Raw genomic sequence first — 26,117 nt, 5'->3', positions numbered from 1 at the left:
TAGCGCTTACCATCAGGCGTCCCACCAGCTCCATTGCCGACTGTGATATAATATGTATGTAATAAGGAAATGACAATGGGATTAAAGGAATGGACTGGAAACAGTGAGGAAAAGGATACCTCCTTTTTATAAAATCGCAAATTACTCACGGGCTTATAATTTTATTTAAAAGACGCATGTATACGCAACGATTCATCAGATAGTAATGCGATTTTATGCGTCAGTAAATATGGATTCCTTTGTGAGTGTTTGGTTGATACAAGCGTCAATGCGTTTTAAGAATAAATTCATAGTGGATTGGTTTTTATATGTCACTAGCTATCAAAGATTGGCTCAGAATTTCTCTCAATAGGGACAGACATGGCTGGAAAAAAAAAAAAAACTATCTATCCGCCCGCGGCTATGCCCGCGTAGTCGCAGGAAACCTAGACCCTGGGTGTTTCTCGCATGTTCCCGTTCCCGTGGGATTTCCGGGATAAAAACTAGTCTATGTCCGTCTCCTGGGTCCAAGCTACCTCTGCACAAATTTTCAGCCAAATTGGTTAATCCGTTCTTCAGTTATAAATAGTGTAACTAACACCACTTTCTTTTATATATATAGAAGATTGACATGGGATCAACTTATACTTAACATTTACAAATATGAGAAATTTTGAAAGAATAGAAAAAAATCGATCACGAGGCAGGATTCGAACCTGCGTTTCTTGCCTAACCGTAGCAACGCCTAGCCTCTCGGCCACCCGTGATCCCGCCACAGTGATCGATCCTCGAATCCTGCCTCGTGATCAAATTTTTTTCTATTCTTACAAAATTTCTCATGTATAAAGCATTTCAATGCTATAAAACTAAAAATTTAATTTACAAATATTATTTCGAAATCTGTGTTTCATTCCGCCCGTGTGTTTTCAATAATTCAATCAATGAACGAGCAGCGCCGTAACGCAATTAACCTGTATTGTTTGTTATAAAGATTCATAATCTGATTACTGTCTGTATGTTTACAAACTGTTATATCAAACAATCGACCGCCTCCTTGGTATAGTGGTTAACGCGTGAGCGTAGAACCGAGGGCTCCTGGGTTCGATTCCCGGTGGGGACGCACAAAAAAAAATGTCTCGGTCTGGCAGGACACAGAAGGCTGATCACCTACTTGTCCGTAAAGAAAATCGTCAGTGAAACAGATGTACATCATCTGCCCCATACCCCACTAGGGGACACGGGACTTGCCTTTTTTTATATCAAACAATCCCACTAATATTATAAATGCGAAAGTTTGTAAGGATGTGTGTGTGTTTGTTGGACAGTTATAACATTTACCACCGGTTCGGAAGGCAGTTTCTACAGAGAAGACCCGGCAAGAAACTCTGTAGTTGCACTTTTAAAATAACAATAATAAATATTTAAAACAAACAGCGGTCCGCCCCGGCTTCGCCCGTGGTACATATATAGCCAATAGCCAATAGCCTTCCTCAATAAACGGGCTATCTAACACTGAAAGAATTTTTCAAATCGGACCAGTTGTTCCTGAGATTAGTGCGTTCAAAGAAACAAACTCTTCAGCTTTATAATATTAGTATGGTTTCACCCGCGTATTTCCGTATCCCGTAACAATATCGGGATAAAAAGTTGCCTATATGTTATGCAGTTGTCCAGCTGTCTACGTACCAAATTTCATTGCAATCGTTTCAGTAGTTTTTACGTGAAAGAGCAACAAACACACACACATCCTTACAAACGTTCGCATTTATAATATTAGTAGGATTCACAATAGTCCCCTTTTTATGTATTAGAGAATTAAACAACAAACTGCGAACACCCCGTTAGACATAAATAATTGGTCGTTTCGTGTCGTGACGTCACGTGCGTGTCGTGACGTCACGTCACGCGCGTGACGCGTGCGCATCTGTCAAACGTTAACTGTGTAGATTGGAGGGTGTGGTGGATTTATTAAAATTGCGGATTAATTTAGAAGTGGAAATTAACTTTTTTGATGAATTTAAATTCAAATTTCTTTCAAATTTATATATAACTAGCATACCTGTCCATGCGTTACTGTGGCTGAGTAATAATTAAAAATATCAAGATTATAAATTATTGGGATGAATAATCGAAATAAAAACTATCCTATACCTAGAGTTGGACCAAATTACACATAAAATGCCAAATTTCATCAAAGTCGGTTCAGTTGGTGATGTACAAAAGAAAACACAAATTATAGAATAGAAAAAAATTTGATCACGAGGCGGGATTCGAATTCGCCTTGCGCTTGCGGTTCAAATCCCACCTCGTGATCAAAATTTTTCTGTTCTTCAAAAATTCTCAAATTCATCATAGCATTTAAACCTACCCTCATGCTTATTGATACATTAACGAAATAACAAAAAAAAAAAATATCCTAAATTCCCACAAAGCATAGTCACCCCGTCCCAAAGGGCCATGATTTATGGTGATTGTATGGCACGTGGCCGGAAGGTGTCCCTACCCCTCGGTATATCGCTCTGCGCAATTAGTTTTGGGGTCAATATCATGAGACTTTAGTCAATTGGTTATTTATAAAAAAATAAAAAATAAAAAGGTGTGTGTGTGCGATTCACACACGATAGAAGTGAAACTTCAGTAAATCGACAAAAGAATGAGATGAATATATGTAAAATATAAAATATGTATATTTCTGTCTCATTCTTTGCCGGCTTCATTCTACACATTCTTGTATTTGCGTCTCTCACCTGTCGCTTTTGCCGTTGCATCAGCTTTAAAATCACAACGATTCTAAAGAAGTTTCACTTCAATAATAGTATGATTAGTATAGTTTTTTTCTTATTTTATTTATATAATAGTTAAAAAAAACTAAAAAACACGCTTTGACAAAAATCATATTTTGCAAATTGAAAACTGGAATAATTTTATCAAATTAGTGTATTGTCATCGGTCCTCAATAAATCTACAAAGTTTGAACGAAATCTGGCCGTTTAAAGTGGGTCAAAATCGCGCCCAAAGAAGTCGGTTACAAACAAACAGACAAACATACAGGTGAAGCTAATAAAAAGCCTGTAATAAAAATACATTTTTATTAAAATATAGAATCGCCAATTATTTTGACAATGAGATCAAATTAAAATGACACCATATGAGAGGCGCCAGTTTGCAAATAAAAAAGAATCATAAAAATCGCTTCATCCAGCAAGGTCATGAGGTAACAAACGGGCGAAGCCGGGGCGAACTGCTATCTCTGTATAAAACCAGTGAAACAATATATTTGATACTATATTATATGGTTATATTAATATTATAAATGCGAAAGTTTGTATGGATGTATGGATGTTTGTTACTCTTTCACGTAAAAACTACTGAACCAATTGCAATGAAATTTGGTATGTAGACAGCTGGATAACTGGAATAACATAACTTGAACAACTTTTTATTCCGATATTCCTACGGGATACGGACTTACGCGGGTGAAACCGCGGGGCACAGCTAGTATGGTTATATTTGTATTAACGCATGCGAAGCCGCGGACAAAAGCTAATAAAAAATAAATAAACATAACTTGAAAAACTCGTAAGCTAAAGAAGTCTAATATATAAGTATAAAAGTATTTTCATTACCTCAATGTTTAAACGTTCATAAATCACTCTCAAGAATTTTGGGTGATAATTCTTCAGTTACAACCCTTCAGTTAAGTATTTTGCGCGGGAATAGAGAACTTTGACGAGTTTTTAAACAGTCGCAAGGGGCGACACGTTTAGGAATTATGTATTTTTGATTTGTGAATTTTTACAGTTAATTTTTTTGTTTATGCGATGGTAGGTATTTGTACAATATTTGTTTTAGTTTCACGTATTTAAAGAAGCAAAATGTAGTTATATTTCTAATTATTTCTTATTATTTGTAGTGATTTCTCTTTCTAATTTCTTGTATTTTTAAACGATGTTCCCAAAAACGAAGGAGGTTCTGTGTTCGATTGTACGTTTTGTAAATCCGCGAGTTTACAACTGATTCGCGTGATAATTTTTGTGTTCGTTTAGAAATTGTTGTCATTTGGCCCCATTTTAGTATTTGGAGTGGTACCTCCGGTCCAAGGGCGTCTCTGACCATTTCTATGGATATGCAATATAGAAAAAATTATAAGTTAGAAGTAAGGTAACTTTACATGTATAATAGATAAATATGTACCCACAGATCAAGCCTATTTAAATTAATAATGTAACTTAAGTTATTACCTACCTGGTTAATTTAAATTTATTACTTAAGTAGTCACACTGTCACTAGAATCCTATTTTTTTAAGCTCTTTTTGATACTACATAATTGTCACACAGAAAATTTTAAAGTTAACACTGATTTATAAATTTCAAAACAAATTTTATTATCTATAACATTTTCACTTTTACCACTCACACAGCTATATATTAAACCTTATACGGCCTCCTTTACTGTAAACTAATTATAAAAAAAAAACTAAATCGAATTTTTAATACAGCGCCATCTAGTTTTCCGTACAAGAAACGCGTATAAATGGAATCTGGTTCAAAAAGATGTCAACTGCTATAATAGCTGTATTGCGACCGCACAGTACAAGGGCTAAAACGATACTATGGGGTTCTGGCCCCATTTATGGGTGATAGGGGTCGTTATTGGGTCTGTATGTATGAGAAATGTTATTTTGTGGTATCTGCAGGGAAATATAACCCGCCTCTTTGATTGTTTATTCTATGATATGCGATAAAACAGTTCTTACGATGTTATTTTTACGAAGATTGTTCTAAATGTCATTTGGAGTTAATTAGGGGTTATATTTTATGTTGTTGCTTGTTGATGGAATTGTCGTTTAAAAATTACATTTTAGCAGTTTAAAATAACCATTTTTAACGAAAAATCTGATTCGCATCAAAATTGTCATAACTATATTGAAATGAGACCACTAGCGTCAATAGTTAAAAAAATCATCAAAATTGATTCACCCATTCGAAATGTCTGAGATTACAAACAAAAACGGGTGTATGGAATAAATCGCTCTAAGCGATAAGACCGCCATTGTACTTAGTACTTGTAAGCTTTTACCTATTTGTCTCTTTTCTTTTTCTCAACCACTAAATAAGTGCGATAAAAAATGAATAAAAATAGAAAATAAATAATAAAAAAAACGCATGAAATCAAAACCTCCCTCTTTTAGAAATCGTTTGAAAATTATACGATAAAACTGTATTTTCGTTGTTTCCACGTAAAAAATAAGACAACGAAAAACAAAATGGTTTAAATGATTACAATTGTCATACGAAAATAAAACTTCCGTGTGTACGTCTATCAAATTATAGGGGCTGTCACGAATGACTTAGCAAATAGGGGTGGATATTGACCTGTAAATTGGCTTTTTGCTTTCAAGTTAAGGATATTATTTATTGATTTTAAGACCCGTGTTTGAATGGGAAAAATCTTTAAATCATTTTAGAAATTAAAAACTTTTTAACGGATTTTAAACGCGATTTATTCATTATATTATTAACCCGACTGGTAACGCCAATATTATTAAAATAGTGAATTAAAATTAAATATTTAATATTTTGTGGTGTAATCCAACTACCCTCCTTACATGCGTGCACAACCAATCACCGCACGCTTTTAAAGTACCCGCAACGTCCCTATTGGACGTAGTGACGCATAAACAGTCACACAGTCTGCATCGATCTTCCGTGACGATCGGATCTCAATAACCGCCGGAGTGCCTTCACGAGGCCTCTAGACATTTTGTGTATAATTCGCATACCACCGGAGAGCCTTTATGAGGCTTTCTTGTCACCGCATCGATCGAAGAGATCTTTCATAAAGATCGTAACCCGCAACCGCCGGAGAACCTCCACGAGGTTCTTCAGATATCTCAGGCATTGTGCTAGTGTAACCGCCTTCCCATTCGGTCGCGCTGAACCGCCGCGTGTGTGTGTGTGGAGTGAAGGACTGGATCTGGTCTGCCTGGCCCGAGCTGGAGGACCCTTGACCGCGTGGTGCTGTGCCGCGTGCTTGCTTGGACGCTACTCCCTCAGACGAGGTATGTGCCGTGTGTTCCCGTCTTTCCCTTTTTCGCTACACCACGTAGATTAAGTTATTAAGTTTTACAGTCCGCTTAATATCGAAATTAATATATATTGGCGCGGCCACCGACGTTTCGAACACTTTACAGCGAGCGTGCTCACGGGGAGACGCATTTCTAAATGTATAATACCCGCGTAAAATGAAACACAAGAAAATACTGTTCTTTAAAACCTACTTCTAGACTAATATTATTAAGAGGAGGATTTTGTTTGTTTGTAATGGATAAACTAAACTACTGGACCGATTTTAAAAATTCTTTCGCCGTTAGAAAGCTGAAACATTCACAAAGCTGTTATAGCTATTTTGAAGCTGTTGCCGGCTTTTGGACGTAGTGATAAGGTCTCTTATTAAATATATTTATGTTAAACGCCTGCTACCAATGATTTACTTGAGCGTAGAGCCATATATCTCTGTCGAGTTATCAGATCAACATTCGATGCAGCTTTTGACGGGGGTTTGTGACGTCACATGCTTGAAGAGGATAGTTAGCATCTATAAAAATAATCTTATTTATACATATAAAACTAGCTGCGCCCCGCGGTTTCACCCGCGTAAGTGTGTATCCCGTACGAATATCGGGATAAAAAGTTGCCTATACGTTATTCCAGTTGTTCAGCTGTCTACGTATCAAATTTCATTGCAACCGGTTAGCAGTTTTTCCGTGAAAGAGCAACAAACACACACACATCCTTACAAACTTTCGCATTTATAATATTAGTAGGAAGGAAGTCGTGTTAGTTACACTATTTATAACTCAAGAACGGATTAACCGATTTGTGCAGAGGTAGCTTAGCACCAGGAGACGGACATACGAAAGTTTTTATCCCAGAAATCAAACGGGAACGGATTCATGCGAGGAAAACCCCGGGTCTATCTTTCCTGCGACTACGCGGACAGAGCCGCGGGCGAAAAGCTAGTCATATATAAACTATGAGTCACATTGTTTGTCTGCGATGGACTCAAAAACTGCTCAACCGATTTGAATAAAATTGCACACCATGTGCAGTTTAATCCAACTTAAAAGATAGAATAGCTTATGTTATTACAATTACCATAAGCTAGTATGGCAAGCAAGCTAGTATGGGCATAAGGAACGTTTGATAAATTTATTGAATGTATTTAGAAATTAAAAACTATTTAACGGATTTTAAACACGATTTATTCATTATAATATTAACGTTCGTACGTTTAATTATTCGGGTTAATAATATAATTAATAAATCGTTTAAAATCCGTAAAAAACGTTTTTAATTTCTAAATACTAGTATAATACTCGCGTAAAATCAAACACAAGAAAATACTATATTGAATGTAATAAGACATGATCACTACATAGTATAAAACAAAGTCACTTTCTCTGTCCCTATGTCCCTGTGTATGCTTAAATCTTTAAAGCTACGCAACGGATTTTAATGGTTTTTTTAATAGATAGATTGATTCAAGTGGAAGGTTTATATATAAAATCTATAAAATACTCCGAATTTAAAGCGTGCGAAGCCGCGGGCAAAAGCTAATAATATAATAAGATAGAGATTTTGTGTAGTTGAGTTACAATTAAAATTTGTTTATATCTGTCGTCTTTTTTAAGTCGGTTAATATTATCAAAAACATAACCCCCTTTTCTAGCACGGTCTAGTTAAATGACATTAAGCTTCACCTATCTTCATCAGCTGATATTTATCATATACTCTTCGTTCAATCTGGAACAATACAAAAAGAAAGAAAGAAAGAAAGAAAATACATTTAATGACAAATACAACATATTAGCTTACAATTAATACATTATAGGAACTATAAAAAAAATACATTGGATATATTCTAATATTTGGATAGTATTTGTGATATGGTGGACTACTCAGTATTAGTGGAGAGGCGCCGGTTTTCAGTAGTCCCCTCGACTTGCTATGCTTTGAGCACCAAAACATCTAATATATAAAATTCTCGTGTCACAGTTTTTGTTGCCATACTCCTCCCAAACGGCTTGACCGATTCTTATGAAATTTTGTGTGCATATCGGGCATGTTTGAGAATCGGCTAACATCTATTTTTCATACCTCTCAATGATCAGAGTAAGGCAGAACAGCGTTTGCCGGGTGCAGCTAGTCATTTTATAATAATAGAATTTCCGAAATTCGAAAATAAATTAGATCTATATCTTAATATACTAACTAACTTTATTATATATAGCCCGCCCCAGCTTCACTCGTGGTACATATATAGCCTATCGCCTTCCTCAATAAATGGGCTATCTAGCACTGAAAGAATTTTTCAAATCGGACCAATAGTTCCAGAGATTAGTGCGTTCAAACAATCTCTTCAGCTTTATAATATTAGTATAGATAACAAACCAAAAACTACAGTCGATTTGACATCTGCTTGCTGTTTGAAGTCGTTTGATGATTGAAGATGAGCTGTTTCATTCAAACGTAACTCAATTTAGTATTTTCTTGTGTTTGATTTTACGCGAGTATTATACATTTAGGAATTAAAGACTTTTTATACGGTCACGTGACCACGCTCGCTGTAAAGTATTCGAAACGTCGGGTTACTAATATTATACCTTTAAACGAGCAATTCTTGTATATATATATATAATTGGAATCTCGGAATCGGCTTTTCATGAAATTTAGTATATAGGGGGTTTCGGGGGCGATAAATCGATCTAGCTAGGAATTTTTTTTAGAAAATGTCATATTCGTGTTTTATTCGTGTTTTTTTTTCCTGACATCTATTGGTGAATAATAATACTATTTTGCTTCGTAGATAGCTGGACAACTGAAATAACACATAGGCACTTTTTATACCGATATTCCTACGGGATACGGACTTACGCGGTTTCAACCGCGGGTCACAGCTAGTAATGAATAAATCGCGTTTTAAAATCCGTTAAAAAGTCTTTAACTCAATTTGTTTCATTTTAATTACATTTTACACAATTAAAGAGTTAAGAACGCGTTTCTAAACGAATCTGTGTTTATTCAAACATTTAATGAATAATAAAAAGATGTCAACGGTTGCTGAAACTTAATTTAGTCATTTACCTTTGACATTTTTATAAAACTATTAGCTGCGCGCCCCGGCTTCGCCCGGGTAGTCATTTGTCGTATAATATATATGCTATAGAAGTCGCATCGCTTTTTCTTTGTTTATGTTAATGTGTCTAAAATAAACGTGTTTTCTTTCTTTCTTTGTATAACTTACAACAAACTATATATATACTAAGATATATATATATTTTTAATTTTTTTTATGTTGCCGTCGGCAATGGAGCAATGTGTTTCGTTCGGTGAGTGGGGGAGCCGGAGGCCCATATCCTTTTCCTTACCCTTACCCTTACCTAGTCCTTTCCTTTATTCCTATCGCCAATCCTTTCTTATTCCCTTCCCAAAAAGTCGGCAATCCATTTGTAGAGGCGTAAGGTCTGCAATGGACCTTAAGCCTCTACAAATGTTCATGGGCGGTGGTGATCGCTTACCATCAGGCGAACCACCAGCTCCGTTGCCCGCTGTGACATAAAAAAACTCTCTCTAAAACCGCGCGCAAACAAATTTCGTTTCTTTTCTTTTATATAAACCGTTCGCGAAACAACAGATTGTAAATTACTCATTCCTTATGTATGAACCAACTGTTGAAATCAAAAAGTGCTTTAATATGTTAATGAAACGAAACTCGTAACTCTCGCGAACTCAAAAGTTTAGCCGTTTAGATTGCGATGGATATACATATAGAAATAACCGTCGTTTTTAAATCAAACAGCTGCTTTTAATATACTAGCTTATGCACGCGGCTTTTCGCGCGTTAATTTAAATCGATGTTATCACACTATTGTTATAAATGTGATGGTTTGTTTGGATGTTTGTCCGTGAATCACGCTGGAACTACAGAACGGATTTTGATGAAACTTGGTATACAGACAGGGTATGAGCTGACTGGGATGATAGGATTACTTTTTATCCCGATTAAATGCTCCTTGCATCCTGAGCTGACTGGGATGATAGGATACTTTTTATCCCGACTAAATGCTCCTTTGGAACTAAATCATATTTAAATGTCGTAATTACATGCGGGCAAAGACGTGGGCGGAGACTTGTATATAAATATAAGACTAAGTGAGTAGAGCGGATTAAATAAGTTTCGCAAATACAAAGAAATTCGTCGATATTTAAATCGTCCAAATGCTAGGCTAAAGGCGAGGCTAGGTCCAATATCTACCTATAGCTTCATAGGCATCTAAATTGGTTCTAGAACTTGTACAGTACTTTGGCAGTTGCTAGGAATCGTAGTTAGGCTTTAGTTCTTACCGTGTCTAAAGTTAGTATTCGATTTCACATCCACCTGACTTATTTTAACTAACTCTTTAATACGAATTGTCTCTCTTTATTCGAACCGCAAGTTTTTTTTTTATGTCATAGCGGGCAGCTGAGCTGGTGGTTCGCCTGATGGTAAGCGATCACCACCGCCCGTGAACATTCGCAGAGGCTCAGACCTCTGAGAATGCGCTGCCTGCTTTTAAGGGATAAGGGATGAGGAAAGGATTGATGAATGGAAAGAAGGAATGGACTGGGAAGGGCAAGGAGAAGGAAATAGGCCTGGAATATTGAATAGTGACTGGAACATGCTGCATGAGTCTGTGTTCCCTGACGGGTATAATCTGGGGATCTTCAAAGGTAGGGTGAACAGGTACCTTCTAGGGAAGCGCGCTCCATCTTGGACTACATCTACGCTTACCAGCAGGCGAGACAGTAGTCGAGGGCTTCCCTATCACACAAAACTATAAAAAAAAGGTGTGTGTGCGATTCACACATGATAGAAGTGAAACTTCAGTAAATCGACAAAAGAATGAGATGAATATATATAAAACTAGCTGACCCGGCAAACGCTTTTCTGCCTTACTCTTATAATTTAGGGGGATGAAAAATAGACGTTGGCCGATTCTCATACATACCGGATAAGCACAAAAAATTTCATCAAAATCGGTCAAGCCGTTTCGGAGGAGTAAGGCAACGAAAACTGTGACAAGAGAACTTTATATACGAGATATAAAATAGTATGTATATATCTGTCTCATTCTTTGCCGGCTTTATTCTACACATTTTTATATTTGTGTCTCTCACCTGTTGTTTTTCCGTTGCATCAGCTTTGAAGTCACAACGATTCTAAAGAAGTTTCACTTCAAAAACGAATTATAACTGTTTTTAAACTGTGTTATGATTTGAGTACATATATGGCATGTCTGAGAATCGGCCATCTTTATTTCATAAATGATAAGAGTATATATATATATATATAAGAGTATAGCTTTTGCTCCGTCAGCTAGTATATTATGTATATATTATAGATAAAAACAAAAAGAACTAAGCGTTTCGTATGCGGTAATACGCTATGTAAAAATGCAGAGGTTTTTCATATCAATGAAGCAATAGGAAATCAATTATTATCTTAATATAAATAAAGAAACTTATACCCGCGGCTTCGCAGGCGTTAAATTCACAGTAGTTTAATAGATTTTATTATGCATATAAATATTCCTCTTAAATTAGTCTATTTATTTAAAAAACCCCAATCCAACCCTATCAATATATATATATATATATATATTATATATAATTGGAATCTCGGAATCGGCTCCAACGATTTTCATGAAATTTTGTATATATTGGGTTTCGGGGGCGATAAATCGATCTAGCTAGGATTTTTTTTTAGAAAATGTCATATTCGTGTTTTTTTTTCCTGACATCTATTGGTGAATAATAATACTATTTTGCTTCGTAGATAGCTGGACAACTGAAATAACACATAGGCACTTTTTATACCGATATTCCTACGGGATACGGACTTACGCGGTTTCAACCGCGGGTCACAGCTAGTATATATATATATATAGATATATAGAAAGCTACTTTGTTTTATACTATGTAGTGATGATTACGTGATATTTTGTTTGTCCGCGATGAACTCCTGAACCACTCAACCGATTTTAATCAAATAGACATAGACATACATTGATTCACACACAAGTACACACACAACAACTAACAAAAAAAACACTGAAAATTGTACAGGAAATGAGAAAAAACATAACATTTGAAAAAGAAAGGTAATAACGTAAAATCAAAATTAGGTTGCTGTGATGTGTTATGGCTGTGAAAAGGTCCAGGCTCAGTTTTATATGCCATGAGTCAGTTGACCCAGGGCGCTGTTTATTCTGCCAGAACCCAATCTGCAGACCATGTGCAATTTCATCCAACTCAAAGACGGTATAGTGTACTATTTAATTACGATAAACGACTACCCGGGCGGAGCCGGAGCGTGCAACTGGTATTATCATAAAAAAACACATAAATCGCCACAGTATCTTTATTAATAACAATTTGACCAAGGGTGAATTTAACAAACACTGCGCCGAAATATGGTCGAAACAGAATTCCGTTTTGCCGAAACGCGTTGCGTCAAAACTGAAAACGATGACATTTTAGCCGAAACAGTCCAAAAGTGTTGCGTTTATACACGATGCGCCGAAATTAGTAACCGCAGGGGCATGGTGGTGGAGGGCAGGGGGGCGGACAAGTGGGGGGGGTGTATATGGTGGCCGGGCCGGTGCAAGGGGGGCACGTTCTGCCTATGTTGATTGAGGGGGGGGCGACGCAGGGTTGCCCAACTTCGCCCAAGCACACTTGCCCCCCGTCATTGGTGCGGTAGCAGCGCCACGGGGCAGCGGTTGTCGTGGCTAGGAGAGCTGGGGATTGGAAGCAGATTAAAATAGAATTAATCTTAATATATATAAATCTCGTGTCACAATGTTTCTCCTCAATGGACTCCTAAACCACTTAACCGATTATAATAAAATTCGCACACCATGTGCAGTTCGATCCAACTTGAGAGATAGGATAGTTTTAATAATTTTAATTACGATAAATTACAACCTGGGTGGAGCCGGGGCGTGCAGCTAGTAAATTATAAAACCCTGCGAATATTATACAAGAAAGTTTGTTAGTATGGATGTTCCATACTCATTCACGGAAAAACAAATCGTATCTGTATGGCGATAGATTATAGTCTGGATTAGCACATAGGCTTTTTACCTGGGTACCGTGCGAGTGACGCCGCGGGTCGCAGCTATTATCCTATTTCCTACTAATATTATAAATGCGAAAGTTTGTTAGGATGTGTGTGTGTTTATTACTCTTTCACGCAAAAGCCACTGAACCGATTGCTATAAAATTTGTTGCGTAGACAGCTGGACAACTGGAATAACATATAGGCAACTTTTTATCCCGATATTCTTACGGGATACAGACGCAATATAAATCTCATCACTAACGGTTCAGTATTTTGACCATAACATGCGTTTAATTTTGCCTTTATTACATTTGCGAAGTCAGAAATAACTGTGGTTCACTCAAAGTTAACCAATAAACAGAGTTAAGTTGAAACCGCAAGTTATCCGTTAAGTACACCAAGTTCTAAGTTACGAAATGTGCTGCATGGCTAACTCTTATTCTATGGGGACTAAGGTCTTTCCCAAATGGGGTATGGGGCAGATGCATTACATGTTATGAAGTTTTATTATTATTATCTTTCCTGAGTTACCAAGTAAGTTCTCGTGGGGTATGGGATACACGCATGTTAAATATGTCTGCCCCATACCCCACTCCATGCTTTGGCGCAAATTTAATATTCAGCTTCATGAAGAACTAAATAATGAGTCCTGTGGTATTTTAAATTTAGCCTACTATAGCATTAATAAATATATGGAAGTTGACAGTCCATGGAATGTTGTCGCTTAAGAACCACAGGTCAGTTCATTGGCATCATTGTCATGTACATGCTATGTAGAATTAAAATGTAAAATTTATATTATTTGAAATGAGCAACTACAGAGATTTTGCCGTCTCTTCTTTGTTGAAACTGCCTTCCGAACCGGCGGTAAATGTTATAACTGTGTAATATGACGATTCAAAAGTGCTTCTATAAGAATTCTAGTTGATTGAATAAATTTTTGAGTTTGATTTTAATCCCAAGGGGATAAAATAGGGGATGAAGGTTTGTTCCACGATTTTACCAAGCGAAGCTACGGGCTACAACTAGTTATTCAATAAAACTTAACTCACCTAAAAACACCAATCCGTAAATGCCCATGTCGACGAATAACTTAGTGAGATGTAAGTGTCTTTTATATAAAACCGATTAGTATATAGTTTATTACATGCTTCATCAAGTATAGAGTAAGTTAACTGTACTTTCAAGTTAGAGTTAAGTTGAAAAAAATAATTTTATTATTTTTTTTTAATGTGGTAGCGAACAACTGAGCTGGTGGTTCGCCTGATGGTAAGCGATCACCGCCGTCTATGGACAGAGCAGAGGTAGTGCCTCTGCGAATGCGCTGCCCGCTTTTATATAGGTAAAGTATTGATGATGAGAAGGAATGGACCGGGAAGGGTGAGGAGAAGGAAGCGGGCATCCAGGAGTCCTTATACAAAAGCTTTTTCAAACAATGTTCCCAAAAATAGAGGTTCTCAATTTGTTTGTTGTTTTTAGTTTTATTACTCGATAACTTCATGGGTTCTCAATCGATCAACGTGAGGTTGTGTTTGATAGGAGATAGTTCTCATTTAGTTGCATTATAGATTCTGGAGTACCTCTCCCAGGTTCCTTAGTGGTTTATTTTATGTCTCCAAGAGCTGGTATGATCAACAGCGACAGTTCTATTCTGCTTAATATTATAAATGCGAAAGTTTGTGACGATGTATGTATGTGTATGTTTGTTACTCTTTCACGCAAAAACTACTGATTCGATAGCAATGAAAATTTTTCCTACAGGATAATTTTAACAAAAATTTAATCCGCTTTCAAATTGTCAGAACTAGAACAAATTTAAATAGGACCAGTTGGTAGACACCAACTTTCAATAACGCAAAGAATCATCAAAACTGGATCACCCAGTCGAAAGCTTTGACGCGTTACATTCGGAGAAATTTAATAGATGTTATTATACATATAAACCTTTCTCTTGAATCACTCTATCTATTGAAAAACTCCATCAAAATCCGTTGCGTAGTTTTAAAGATTTAGGCATACATAGGGACAAAGAAAGAGATTTTATTTTATACCATACAGTGATGCTGCATTTACATATTCTGTTCTCGAACCTTCTTAAATTGAACCCCCAACCACTGAACCAATACTCGTGGATATTATGAACGCCAATTTAAATGTATAAAAACGCTCCATGTATCCTTTGTGATAATAATTGGCATAGAATATAATAAAAACAATAATTTCAGTATATATATTGAGAATGTTCATTGCTAGCAGTAGGTCTTTGGAAATGGGGCGACTAACGGCTTTAGGTATATTAGGTGAGTCTATTATAAACATTAAATCCACACTGAAACACTTGTTTATTTATTCAATTAGACTTCTTCTAGAAGCATATTTATGATAACACAGTTTTAACATTTACCCCCGGTTCGGAAAGCAGTTTCTACAGAGAAGAGCCGGCAAGAGACCATGCAGTTTATTTTTCTGTCATAGCTGGCAGAGCTGGTCGCCTGATGGTAAGCGCTACTACCGCCCATGGACATTTGCAGAGGCGTAATTTCATGTGTAGAGCTTACGTCTCTGATCCTGAAATCATGTAGACCATACGACCAGTATATACACCTGTAGACTAGATTTTGACCCACTTCAAACGGACAGATTTAATACAAAATTTGTATACTTATTAAGTTGGTGATAAAACAATAAAATCATGTGTTTATCTTCTTATTAGTATCATCAGGTTTTCATAACTGTTAATAACCTTACACGTCTACAGTCCTCACCACTGAGCCACCACGTCATATAACAGTATCGCACATGAATTCCAATGGTGTGTCGATGAGACGATTCTCTGTTTCCAACGAAAATATACATAAGTATAGTTGTGGTTCGGTTGTTGCAGTGGAAAACCATTGACCTATATTTAGCATATTACCGGATCTGTCATACATTCTGACAGACATTCTGACATTCATTCTGACAGACATTCTGACATTCATTCTGACAGACATTCTGACATTCATTCTGACATTCATTCTGACAGACATTCTGACAGACATTCTGACAGACATTCTGACGTACATTCTGACAGACATTCTGACAGACATTCTGACAGACATTCTGACACAAAACAATTGAGGCAATTAAAGCATTTTGTTAGCAGACTTAGGTTCTCACTTAGAAATTGTTATAACGTCGAAGGTTCATGGATGTTTTATAATAACTTATCACATAAGAACTAAGAGTAGTTTTATGTCGAACTTGAAGTAATTTCAACTTGATTATGGCCTTGGTTTTTGATTCAATCTCCGTACAGATGGAACAACCAGGATTTTCTTTATATAATATATCACAAGGAAGGCTCGACTACGTAAACAGTAATAAATCTTAAAATTTTCCAGGTTTAATCGCATCCACCCTAGCCGCGCCAGCACCACAGCTATGTCAGTCCCTACCTCCCTGCTTCCTCCCTCCCCCACCCTGCCCTGAACCGATCCCGCCATGCCCGGAGCCGATTCCTCCGTGCCCAGAACCGATCCCACCTTGCCCCGAGCCGATCCCACCATGCCCGGAGCCGATCCCACCATGTGGGGTTCAACCAAGTAAGTAACTGGAAGGAATTTCAGAAAATACAGCCAATCTTCATGGTAGATGTATGTATATACATAAGCATAGGTTTTGCCTCGGATGTAAATCGGAAACATCACACACACACACACACACACACCCACACCCACACCCACACACACACACACATACACACACACACCCACACCCACACACACACACACACACACACACACACACACACACACACACACACACACACACACACACACACAAGGATATAATGCAGACACTGATTCATGCGCACATAATATAATAGACGCCCATTCAGAAACAAATACACACATAGGTATGGAAAGATCACGAATATAGACACACATACATGCAGGAATTTTATTATTATAAATTTTGGTATGTATAGACAACAATGTTATAAAAGATAAGATATCATGATTAAGGTACATCCAACCATATTTCTTTGAAATTTCATAAGAAATATTATATATTATATTTTTTAATTATTTCCTTTAAACATGTAAAATATTTAGAATAAATACCAATTTACATTTAAAATAAGTATGTATGTATGTTTATATGTATGTATGTATGTATGTTTATTTCTTCTGACTGGCACTCCAACAAGGGGCTACTGAAAATCAGCGCTGCGCATTACGTGTAGCACACGCTGAGTAGTTACCCTTTTTAGCTTCACACCAATTAGTGATAAGTCCACATATTTATTATAACTTCGTTAACATTATGTGGTGTTGAATAAACATTTTTTCTTTCTTCTTTCAAATTCAGACTGCTTACTTTCAGCGCCATGCGGTGACGGCCCAGTGAAGGTAGACGTGAGGCAAAATGGTATATCCGACAGGCTCCGCAGCTTGGGCTTCCAAGTGGTCCCCGTACCTGGTGGTACGTTCTACGTGCGCCCATCACCCGACCTAGTGGTGACACCACCACCGATCCTCGTACGACCACAGCCTTTGAAACCCATCACCCCACCAGCGATAACGGTTCAACCACCACAGTTGCGGCCGATTACTCCACCACCAATCGTTGTTAGACCACCATGCCTCGCGCCGATAAAACCACCATCCATTTGCGTCAGGCCCAAGCCCTTGGCTCCGATACAGCCACCGACTATCGTGGTCAGACCACCACGTCCAGCCCCAATTCAACCACCGCCCATCACCATCCGCCAGCCAGCTCTGCCACCAATAACGCCTTCACCAATAGTCGTCCGCCCTCCAGCGCCGTCAACGATCCAGCCACCCACCATCATCTTCAGAACTTCCTTAATTGGAGGCGGTAATGGCGGTTCCGGCGGTTCAGGGTCCGGCGGGTCCAGCGGTTCTGGCAGTAGTTCAGGATCCGGTTCCGGCGGTTATAACTTCAATGGAGGCGCTAATGGTGGATACAATCTGTACAACCCGTGTGACCCCTGCAACCCGTGCAACCCGTGCGACCCCTGCAACCCCTGCCCGCCCCCACCCCCACCTCCATGCTACGAACCGACCCCATGCTACGAACCGGCTCCATGCCCATGCGAGCCCCCACCATGCCCGATACCTTGCCCGTGCCCACTACCATGCGGATATTAAATTCCGCCAAAACTTGACAGATAAAATTAAATAATCTATGGTAAATCGGTAATACTTCAGTCAAACTACGTATGTACATGTCTATTTTACAATTTAGTAATTATTTTATTGCTAAGTTTGTTATAAATACATCTAATTTGTAGTAGAAGTGTACAGATGCAATTCCCGCCTTTTTATCTGTCAAAGTCAAACACGGTGACAGATCTCAACAAATAAAAAACCTGGCAACGCAAATGGATTAGAAACGTTAATAATATTAATTTAAATGCCCGTTAGTTGTTTCGATTGTGTGAATGTTTGCAAATATAGCTTTACTTTATTTATATGTGTATAGAATAAACCATGCAGAGTTAAACTCGTTTTTTATTAACCTCCTTTGTTAGATTTTTAGCATTCATAAAGATTTTTAAGCTGTGAACCTTTACTGAAAGGAAATTAAAACTAAAGTCGGATTGTATGGAAATATAGCATTAAAACTAAATTAAAATAAATTTAAAAATTTTTTGATCACGAAATAACGTTATGTCAAATAATTTAATTTATATTAATATTATGGGTAATTCTCAAGGGTAAACTTAGTTTTATTCACTTAGTATCCAAGCCTTATGGGTAATATCCAAAAAATTATTAGAAAGCATTGTTATTTGAGATTAAACCCTAGTAATCGCGAATGTTTGAAACAGGAACATTAATAGCTTTAGAATTAGAAACATTCTTCCTTATGACATTAAAAAAGTTGAAGTTTATATGTATTTTTATTTATTTAATATGGTCATCTCACGCCTGTATATTATAACTTATACATAGGATACGTAGATTTAACAAATAAATATTATTGTGACATAACTATAGTAAATTTACGTCAAATAATTACGTCACTAGTTTTAATTTTGATACATCTTTCTTATATATAAAATTCTCGTGTCACAGTTTTCGTTGCCATACTCCTCCGAAACGGCTTGACCGATTTTGATGAAATTTTTTGTGCTTATCCGGTATCTATGAGAATCGGCCAACATCTATTTTTCATACCCCTGAATGGTAAGAGTAAGGCAGAACAGCGTTTGCCGGGTGCAGCTAGTATTATATGATTATGTAACTTTATCAATTGATAGAATTATGGATGTTTGTTTCTCTTAAAAGTAAAATACGCATTTAGAATTTACTGAAATTCGGTATGGAAATAGATTTCGCTTTCAATTAATATATGCTTAGTTTTTATATTACATAGATACCAAATTCACCGCCTGATCGGTACACTAGTTAACGCGTAAGCTTAAAACCGACGAGTCCTGGGTTCGATTCCCGGTGGGTACACACAAAAAACTATCTCGGTCTACCACGACACACAAGACTGTCCACCTACATGTCCATAAAAACGATCAGTGAAAGATGCATATCATCTGCCCCATACCCCACTAGGGGACACGGGACTTCACTTTTATAAACCACGATATAATAAAAAAAGTGTGTGTGATTCACACACGATAGAAGTGAAACTTCAGTAAATCGACAAAAGAATGAAATGAATATATATAAAATATAAAATATTTCTGTCTCATTCTTTGCCGGCTTGATTCTACACATGTTTGTATTTGTGTCTCTCTTACCTGTCGTTTTTCCGTTGCATCGGCTTTGAAATCACAACGTTTCTAAAGAAGTTTCACTTCAAAAAAACAAATTTAAATAAACATTACCAGAATACCTTTGATATTACTAAGTCAACCCAGATAAACTTAACCCTGCTAACATCACCACACGCCACCGAATTTATATAGTCTGTGATTCATATTTTTTGCTTTCACATCGTGATTTTGGCGGCAAAAGAATGTCAAACGCAAGTAAACGCACTAACGAACTAGGTATGTCTTACGTGACATGAGTGATCAAGGGCTGAAGGTTAAGAATACGGAGGGAATACATATATCTTATATCTTTAAACAATTCTTGTATATATATATATACAGTGCCCGCCACATGAATAGCCTCATCGTCAAAATTAATATTTCACATAGTAATATAAAAAGGAGATATACATCAAGCATCGTATATTAAATAAAACAGGAAGTCTTATAATAGGAAATAAAATTTTTATTATTATCTAATCAAAGTTTTAAGAAACAACGTCAAACAAATAATTGCCCCTTCCACTTGAATAGCCTCACATGCAAAAAGATATTGTTTAATTATTAAAACTCGTTAGTTTAGTATTTGGTATATTTTCCATTAGACCTTATTAGTTCGTAAATACGATTAGGTAGCGATTTATATAAAGAATGTATGTAATTAATGTCTACAGAATTCCTTGCAGTGTAAATAGCTTGTATCAGTTCTTCTTTATTACCATACTGTTTTCCGTCGTTATAAACTTGCCGAGACAACCAACCCCAGGCATTTTCTATGATGTTGAGATCAGGGGACAAGGATGGCCAATCTAGAACTTCGGTCTGGTTTTCTTCAAACCACTTCTCTAACTATGGCTGACGTGTGTGTGGGAGCATTATCATGCTCAAAATGTTTTTTTTCTACCCATTACTTTTTTGATCTTGTTTTTTGTTTGTTTTAATAAATTTAAATACTTTTCAGCATTTTGTCTTCCGTCTAGCACAATTAAATCAACAGTACCATAATAAGAAATTGCCCCCCAAGCCATCACCGAGCCGACAGTTGAGTGATGACATGATAGTACTCTTGGTTCTTTCTTTAGGTCGTGAAAATAATATTTAATTCCATCTGGTCCACCTAATTAAACTTTTTCTCGTCACTAAACATCACATTTTTCCACTTAGTTTTCCAGCACATGTACTTTTTAGCAAATGACAGTCGAGCCGCCACATGATGTTTTTTCAAAGGAGGTTTGCTCATAATTGTTTTTCTTTTGAATTAAGGTAAGGTTCTAATAATCTGTCGAACTGTAGAAAGAGATGCCCTAGTATTTATTTTACTAGCTATTTGCCTGGCGGTCTGACTGGAATTTGAAGCAGAGCGTAAAATAAGACGACGTTCACGATCCTAAGTTGCAAATTTTGTGCGTCCTTTATACCGGTGGCCATAGTTTTCCTAATTTTCTGCATAATTATTAATTACCTTTGGCCTGCGACCAATTTTTTAGCTATCTCCTGATGAGATAAATTTTGAGTTAAATAAAAATTCACTTTTTTAATTTCTAAACTCGCAAGTTTTTAACCACATCCCATAGTTACAATAACTTTTTTTTTATCACGTAACTGCTGGTACACAATTGAATATTGTCTATATAGAATATTGTCTTTATAGAATACTAGATTTTCGCCCGCGGCTTCGCCCGCGTAGTATTCGCTTATATCGCGCGATATGGTAAGGAGTATTTTCTTTGCATTAAAAAGTTAACCAAGTTTCATCAAAATCGGTTTGATAATAACGAACTTTCATACAAACTTCCATCCCCTCTTTCAACCCTTTCTACCCTTTTTTTACGATAAAAAGTATCCTATGTCTTTTCCCAAGTAAAATTATATCTTCATACCAAATTTTATCAAAATCGGTTCAGTGGTTTAGGCGTGAAAGCGTAACAGACAGACAGACAGACAGAGTTACTTTCGCATTTATAATATTAGTAGGGATTGTCTGTATTATCTAATCTTAATAAAATATATTTAAAAGCGAAACTTGAATGAACGGGTTGAACGATTATATTAAACTGAGGCTATTCATGTGGACGGCACGCATTAGTTCTTTTGTTTCCAACAAAGACAGACAAACAGCGCTTAGACAAATTCCGACTTGTTTATGTGTCGTTCGATAAACGTCACGGCGTACAACTTATATTTGATATTTATTAATACAAATTATCACGTGTAAATATAATACTCATAAAAAATAGGGTGAGGCTATTCAAGTGGCGGGCACTGTATATATATATACAATTATAATTATATATATATAATTATTTTTGCTATTCCAATTTATATATATATATAAAAATTGGAATATCATCTCGGAATCGGCTCCAACGATTTTAGTATATAGGGGGTTTCGGGGGCGATAAATCGATCTAGCTAGGATTTTTTTTTAGAAAATGTCATATTCGTGTTTTATCGACTTAAACTTAGCGACTCTTCCTGACATCTAGTGGCGAATAATAATACTAATACTATTTTTTCTTCCTGACATCTATTGGCGAATAGTAATACTAATACTATTTTTTGGCGAATAATTAAAGTTCCAGCAGATGGCGTTGTTAAGTAACGAAGTCAATGAGTGTTTGCTTTGAGGTTAGACTAATTTTTTATATTGTTTTGTGTCTTCTTAATGCACGTGTTCACTTAAAAATGCCTAAACGATCTTGGAAAAAAACGCTTTTAAACAATCTAACTTCACGAAGTTAAACCGAGCAAAGCTCAGTCATCCAGGTACTAAGTATTGTAAATGACATTGCGAATAGGATGTTTAAAAATGTTAACATGAAATATATAGAATAAAATATATATGACGGAGTACCCTCTTGGAAATTAACTGCTGACATATAGAATAAAAAGCCTAATATAATAAGAAAATAAGAATAAAAAGCCTAATAAAATATATAGAATATAAAGCCTATACAGAATAAAAAGCCTTTATTTCTCGCATTTACAATAACAAGTTATTTACTCTATAAACTAATGCGAATTTTTTGATTTACAACACATCCCTACTAATATTATAAATGCGAAAGTAGCTCTGTCTGTCTGTCTGTTACGCTTTCACGCCTAAACCACTGAACCATTTTTTTTTGTAATTTGGTATGAAGGTAGAACTGAAATTGGGAAAGGACATAGGATAATTCTTATCGCGAGAAAAATGGTAAATGGAGTTAAAATAAGGAGATGAAAGCGATATATCCGAATTCCACGCGGGTGAAACCGCGGGCGGAAAGCTAGTTGTATATATATATACAGTCTTTGTAATCACCTTTATACATAAGAAGTCAGAGTTCTTCATTTATATAGCTTTATATATTTATATAGCTTATTATACTAGCTGCGACCCGCGGTTTCACCCACGTAAGTCCGTATTCCGTAGGAATATTGGAATGAAAAGTTGCCTATATGTTATTCCACTTGTCCAGCTATCTACGTACCAAATTTCATTGCAATCGGTTCAGTAGTTGTTGCGTGAAGGTAACAAACACACATACATCCTAACAAATTTTCGCATTTACAATATTAGTAGGATTTCAATGCTATAAAACTAAAAATTAAACCTACATAAGTCCTTTTTTTTGCTAATGGCAAGAAGATGTGTCTATTTGCCGGTGTATAAATTTCTTTTAATTTTTGAAAGAAATGCCATATCCATATGCCATATCGATATTTTAGAACTCTTTTAATATTTAGACATCGATCTATCAACGCACAGCCCAAACCACTGGACTGATCGGGCTGAGGTTTGGCATGCAGATAGATGTTATGACGTAGGCAACCGCTATAGAAAGGATTTTGACAAATTCTACCCTCAAGTGGATAAAATAGGGGATAAATGTTTGTATCGTATAATTTATTAAGACCGCGCGAGCGAAGCTGCGGGCAACACCTAGTTATTTCTATAATGGAACGAATAATAATACAAGTGTTTGTGTGTCGTAGAACCCATCAGAGAATGCCCATTTATATAGTAATAGTGAAGTCCCGTGTCCCCTAGTGGGGTATGGGGCAGATGATGCACATCCGTTTCACTGATCGATTTTCTTTAGGAACAAGTAGGTGATCAGCCTTCTGTGTCCTGCCAGACCGAGACATTTTTTTTTGTGCGTCCCCAACGGGAATCGAACCCAGGACCCCTCGGTTCTACGCTCACGCGTTAACCACTGTACCAAGGAGGCGGTCATTTATATGATACTTTGATAATAAAAATGACCATTTTTAACAGAAAACTCGTCAGAATTAGACACAAATTTTAATAAGACACGAAAAACATAAGCTTTTACTATCACCCAGTCGAAAGTTTTAAGCTAATAAGTCAATAAAAATTGATGGAATCTCTTCTTATTTAAAATCGATTTAATAATAAAGCTTTCACTGAGAAAAAAAAATGGTTGCCTGTAAAGTTTTACGGGCGAAGATTTTACGTGACAACGTCTTTTTCTCGGTAGAATATTTATTGATATGAATATTATTAAATTGCACAATAGGAACAAGGAATTGAATGAAAATAAGAATTGCACAAATTTTAACTATAGAAAATATATTTTGTTTACTAAAAAGACAGAGACAGAGACACAAGCACGCGCCGATTCAATGCGCCTAATTCTCTAGTGCTGCGCGCGCGGCGGACCGATCATAGTTCGGTGACTCATCGTAACGTTACCGGGCGTTACACTTTTTCATGAGTGACTCCGAGCCGCAACCTAATTTAAGACGTTGTCACGTCAAAATTGATGGAATCTCTTCTTATTTAAAATCGATTTAATAATAAAGCTTTCACTGAGAAAAAATTGTTAGACTAGCTTTTGAGCTCGTAGTAGACATAAGAAACAACTTTAGAATATTATTTATTTATTTTTTACTCTTTAACAAATAATTGTACAGTATACTTAAATATATACATATATATATATTAGTAACAAGTACAAAAGGAAGAGTACAATTTGTTGGGCGGCCTTATCACTCAGAAGTGATCTCTTCCAGGCAACCCGGGCTAAAGCACAGAATACTAACTAGTAACTAGCGTTAGCAAAAGGCGACAAGCATTAATAGAGTACTGGCGGGTCGAGAAACAAAATAGAAAAACAACATATACATAATGAGAAATTTTGAAAGAATAGAAAAAATTTGATCACGAGGCAGGATTCGAACCTGCGTATCTTGCCTAACCGTAGCAACGCCTAGCCTCTCGGCCACCCGTGATCCTGCCACAGTAATCGAATTTCTTCTACTCTTTCGGTTTCATGTGCCTAAGGGGCACCCCACGCCATCTATAGAGATGATTAAGAACCATCACAACCAATACGAAACATTATTTCAATGATTACAATATTGTATCGATGGAACGCGGCCTTTGTTAAATTTAATTTTTAGTTTTATAGCATTGAAATGCTTTATAAATGAGAAATTTTGAACATATACATAATATAATATATACATATACACATACACAAATACATAACACAAATACGTACAACATTCTATATATATATATATATATATATATACATATAAATCAAATTAAATATTAATTTCAAATATATAAAGGAGACTTAGGATTTGAATATTAGTTAAGACTAGCTTTAAATAAATTAATAATTGAAATAAGACTAGCTGTGACCCGTGGTTGTATCTAGTACTTGATGTTATACAGCCTAGATCCTACTTCAATAAATGGGCTATGCAATATTAAAAGAATTTTTCAAATCTGATCAGTATTTCCTGAGATTAGCCCGTTCAACCAAACAAACTGTGACTGAATAGATTTGGTAACTGTGATGCCGAGAAACGCCGGGCGAGACAATAGTATGCAACACATGATCCCTAATATGCTATTGTATGAAATTTATATCTTTTTTATTACCAAATTATTATCCTTGTGGGTGAAGTAATATTTTTATAAATCGTTGGATTGCGGCTTGAATATCTATACTAGTACTTATATTATAAAGCTGAAGAGTTTGTTTGTTTGAACGCACTAATCTCAGGAACTACTGGTTCGATATGAAAAATTCTTTCAGTGCTAGATAGCCCATTTATTGAGGAAGGCTATAGGCTATATATGTACCACGGGCGCAGCCGGGGCGTACCGCTAGTTCATTATATTTAAAAAAAGTTATTTGAAAATAGTATCAGAACTCTGTTGTTAATTCTAAT

The 26,117-nt window shown here is 36.3% G+C and overlaps 2 protein-coding genes across 5 annotated transcripts in view; one reads left to right on the top strand and one right to left on the bottom strand.

Annotated features, from left to right (window-relative positions):
* LOC119839268 (limbic system-associated membrane protein-like) overlaps positions 1-26,117 on the bottom strand; it is a 97,778-nt gene that overhangs the window by 24,905 nt on the left and 46,756 nt on the right. The window contains exon 1 of one of the 4 annotated variants that reach the window (XM_038365498.1): positions 7,743-7,761. The exons of 2 other annotated variants lie outside the window; for them this stretch is intronic. The gene's annotated coding sequence lies outside the window, so the exon portion shown is untranslated. Of the gene's footprint in view, positions 1-4,224; positions 4,244-7,742; positions 7,762-26,117 lie in introns of those variants that run through there. One more of the 4 variants, XM_038365499.1, reaches the window with a different exon arrangement.
* LOC119839224 (leucine-rich repeat extensin-like protein 3) lies at positions 15,414-18,300 on the top strand. Its single transcript, XM_038365443.1, has 3 exons — positions 15,414-15,444; positions 16,528-16,728; positions 17,513-18,300. The coding sequence occupies exons 1-3, from the start codon at positions 15,414-15,416 to the stop codon at positions 18,298-18,300; spliced, it is 1,020 nt and encodes a 339-aa protein (XP_038221371.1).

This window comes from Zerene cesonia, unplaced genomic scaffold, assembly GCF_012273895.1.
Source record: "Zerene cesonia ecotype Mississippi unplaced genomic scaffold, Zerene_cesonia_1.1 Zces_u010, whole genome shotgun sequence".
Lineage (NCBI taxonomy): Eukaryota > Metazoa > Arthropoda > Insecta > Lepidoptera > Pieridae > Zerene > Zerene cesonia.
This window is presented reverse-complemented; position numbering and strand designations above follow the sequence as displayed.

Coding starts and splice junctions, on each gene's coding strand:
- LOC119839224 (XM_038365443.1), top strand. CDS start 15,414: ATGGGGCGACTAACGGCTTTAGGTATATTAG. Junction 15,445..16,527: donor AACGGCTTTAGGTATATTAG/GTGAGTCTATTA, acceptor AAAATTTTCCAG/GTTTAATCGCATCCACCCTA. Junction 16,729..17,512: donor ACCATGTGGGGTTCAACCAA/GTAAGTAACTGG, acceptor GCTTACTTTCAG/CGCCATGCGGTGACGGCCCA.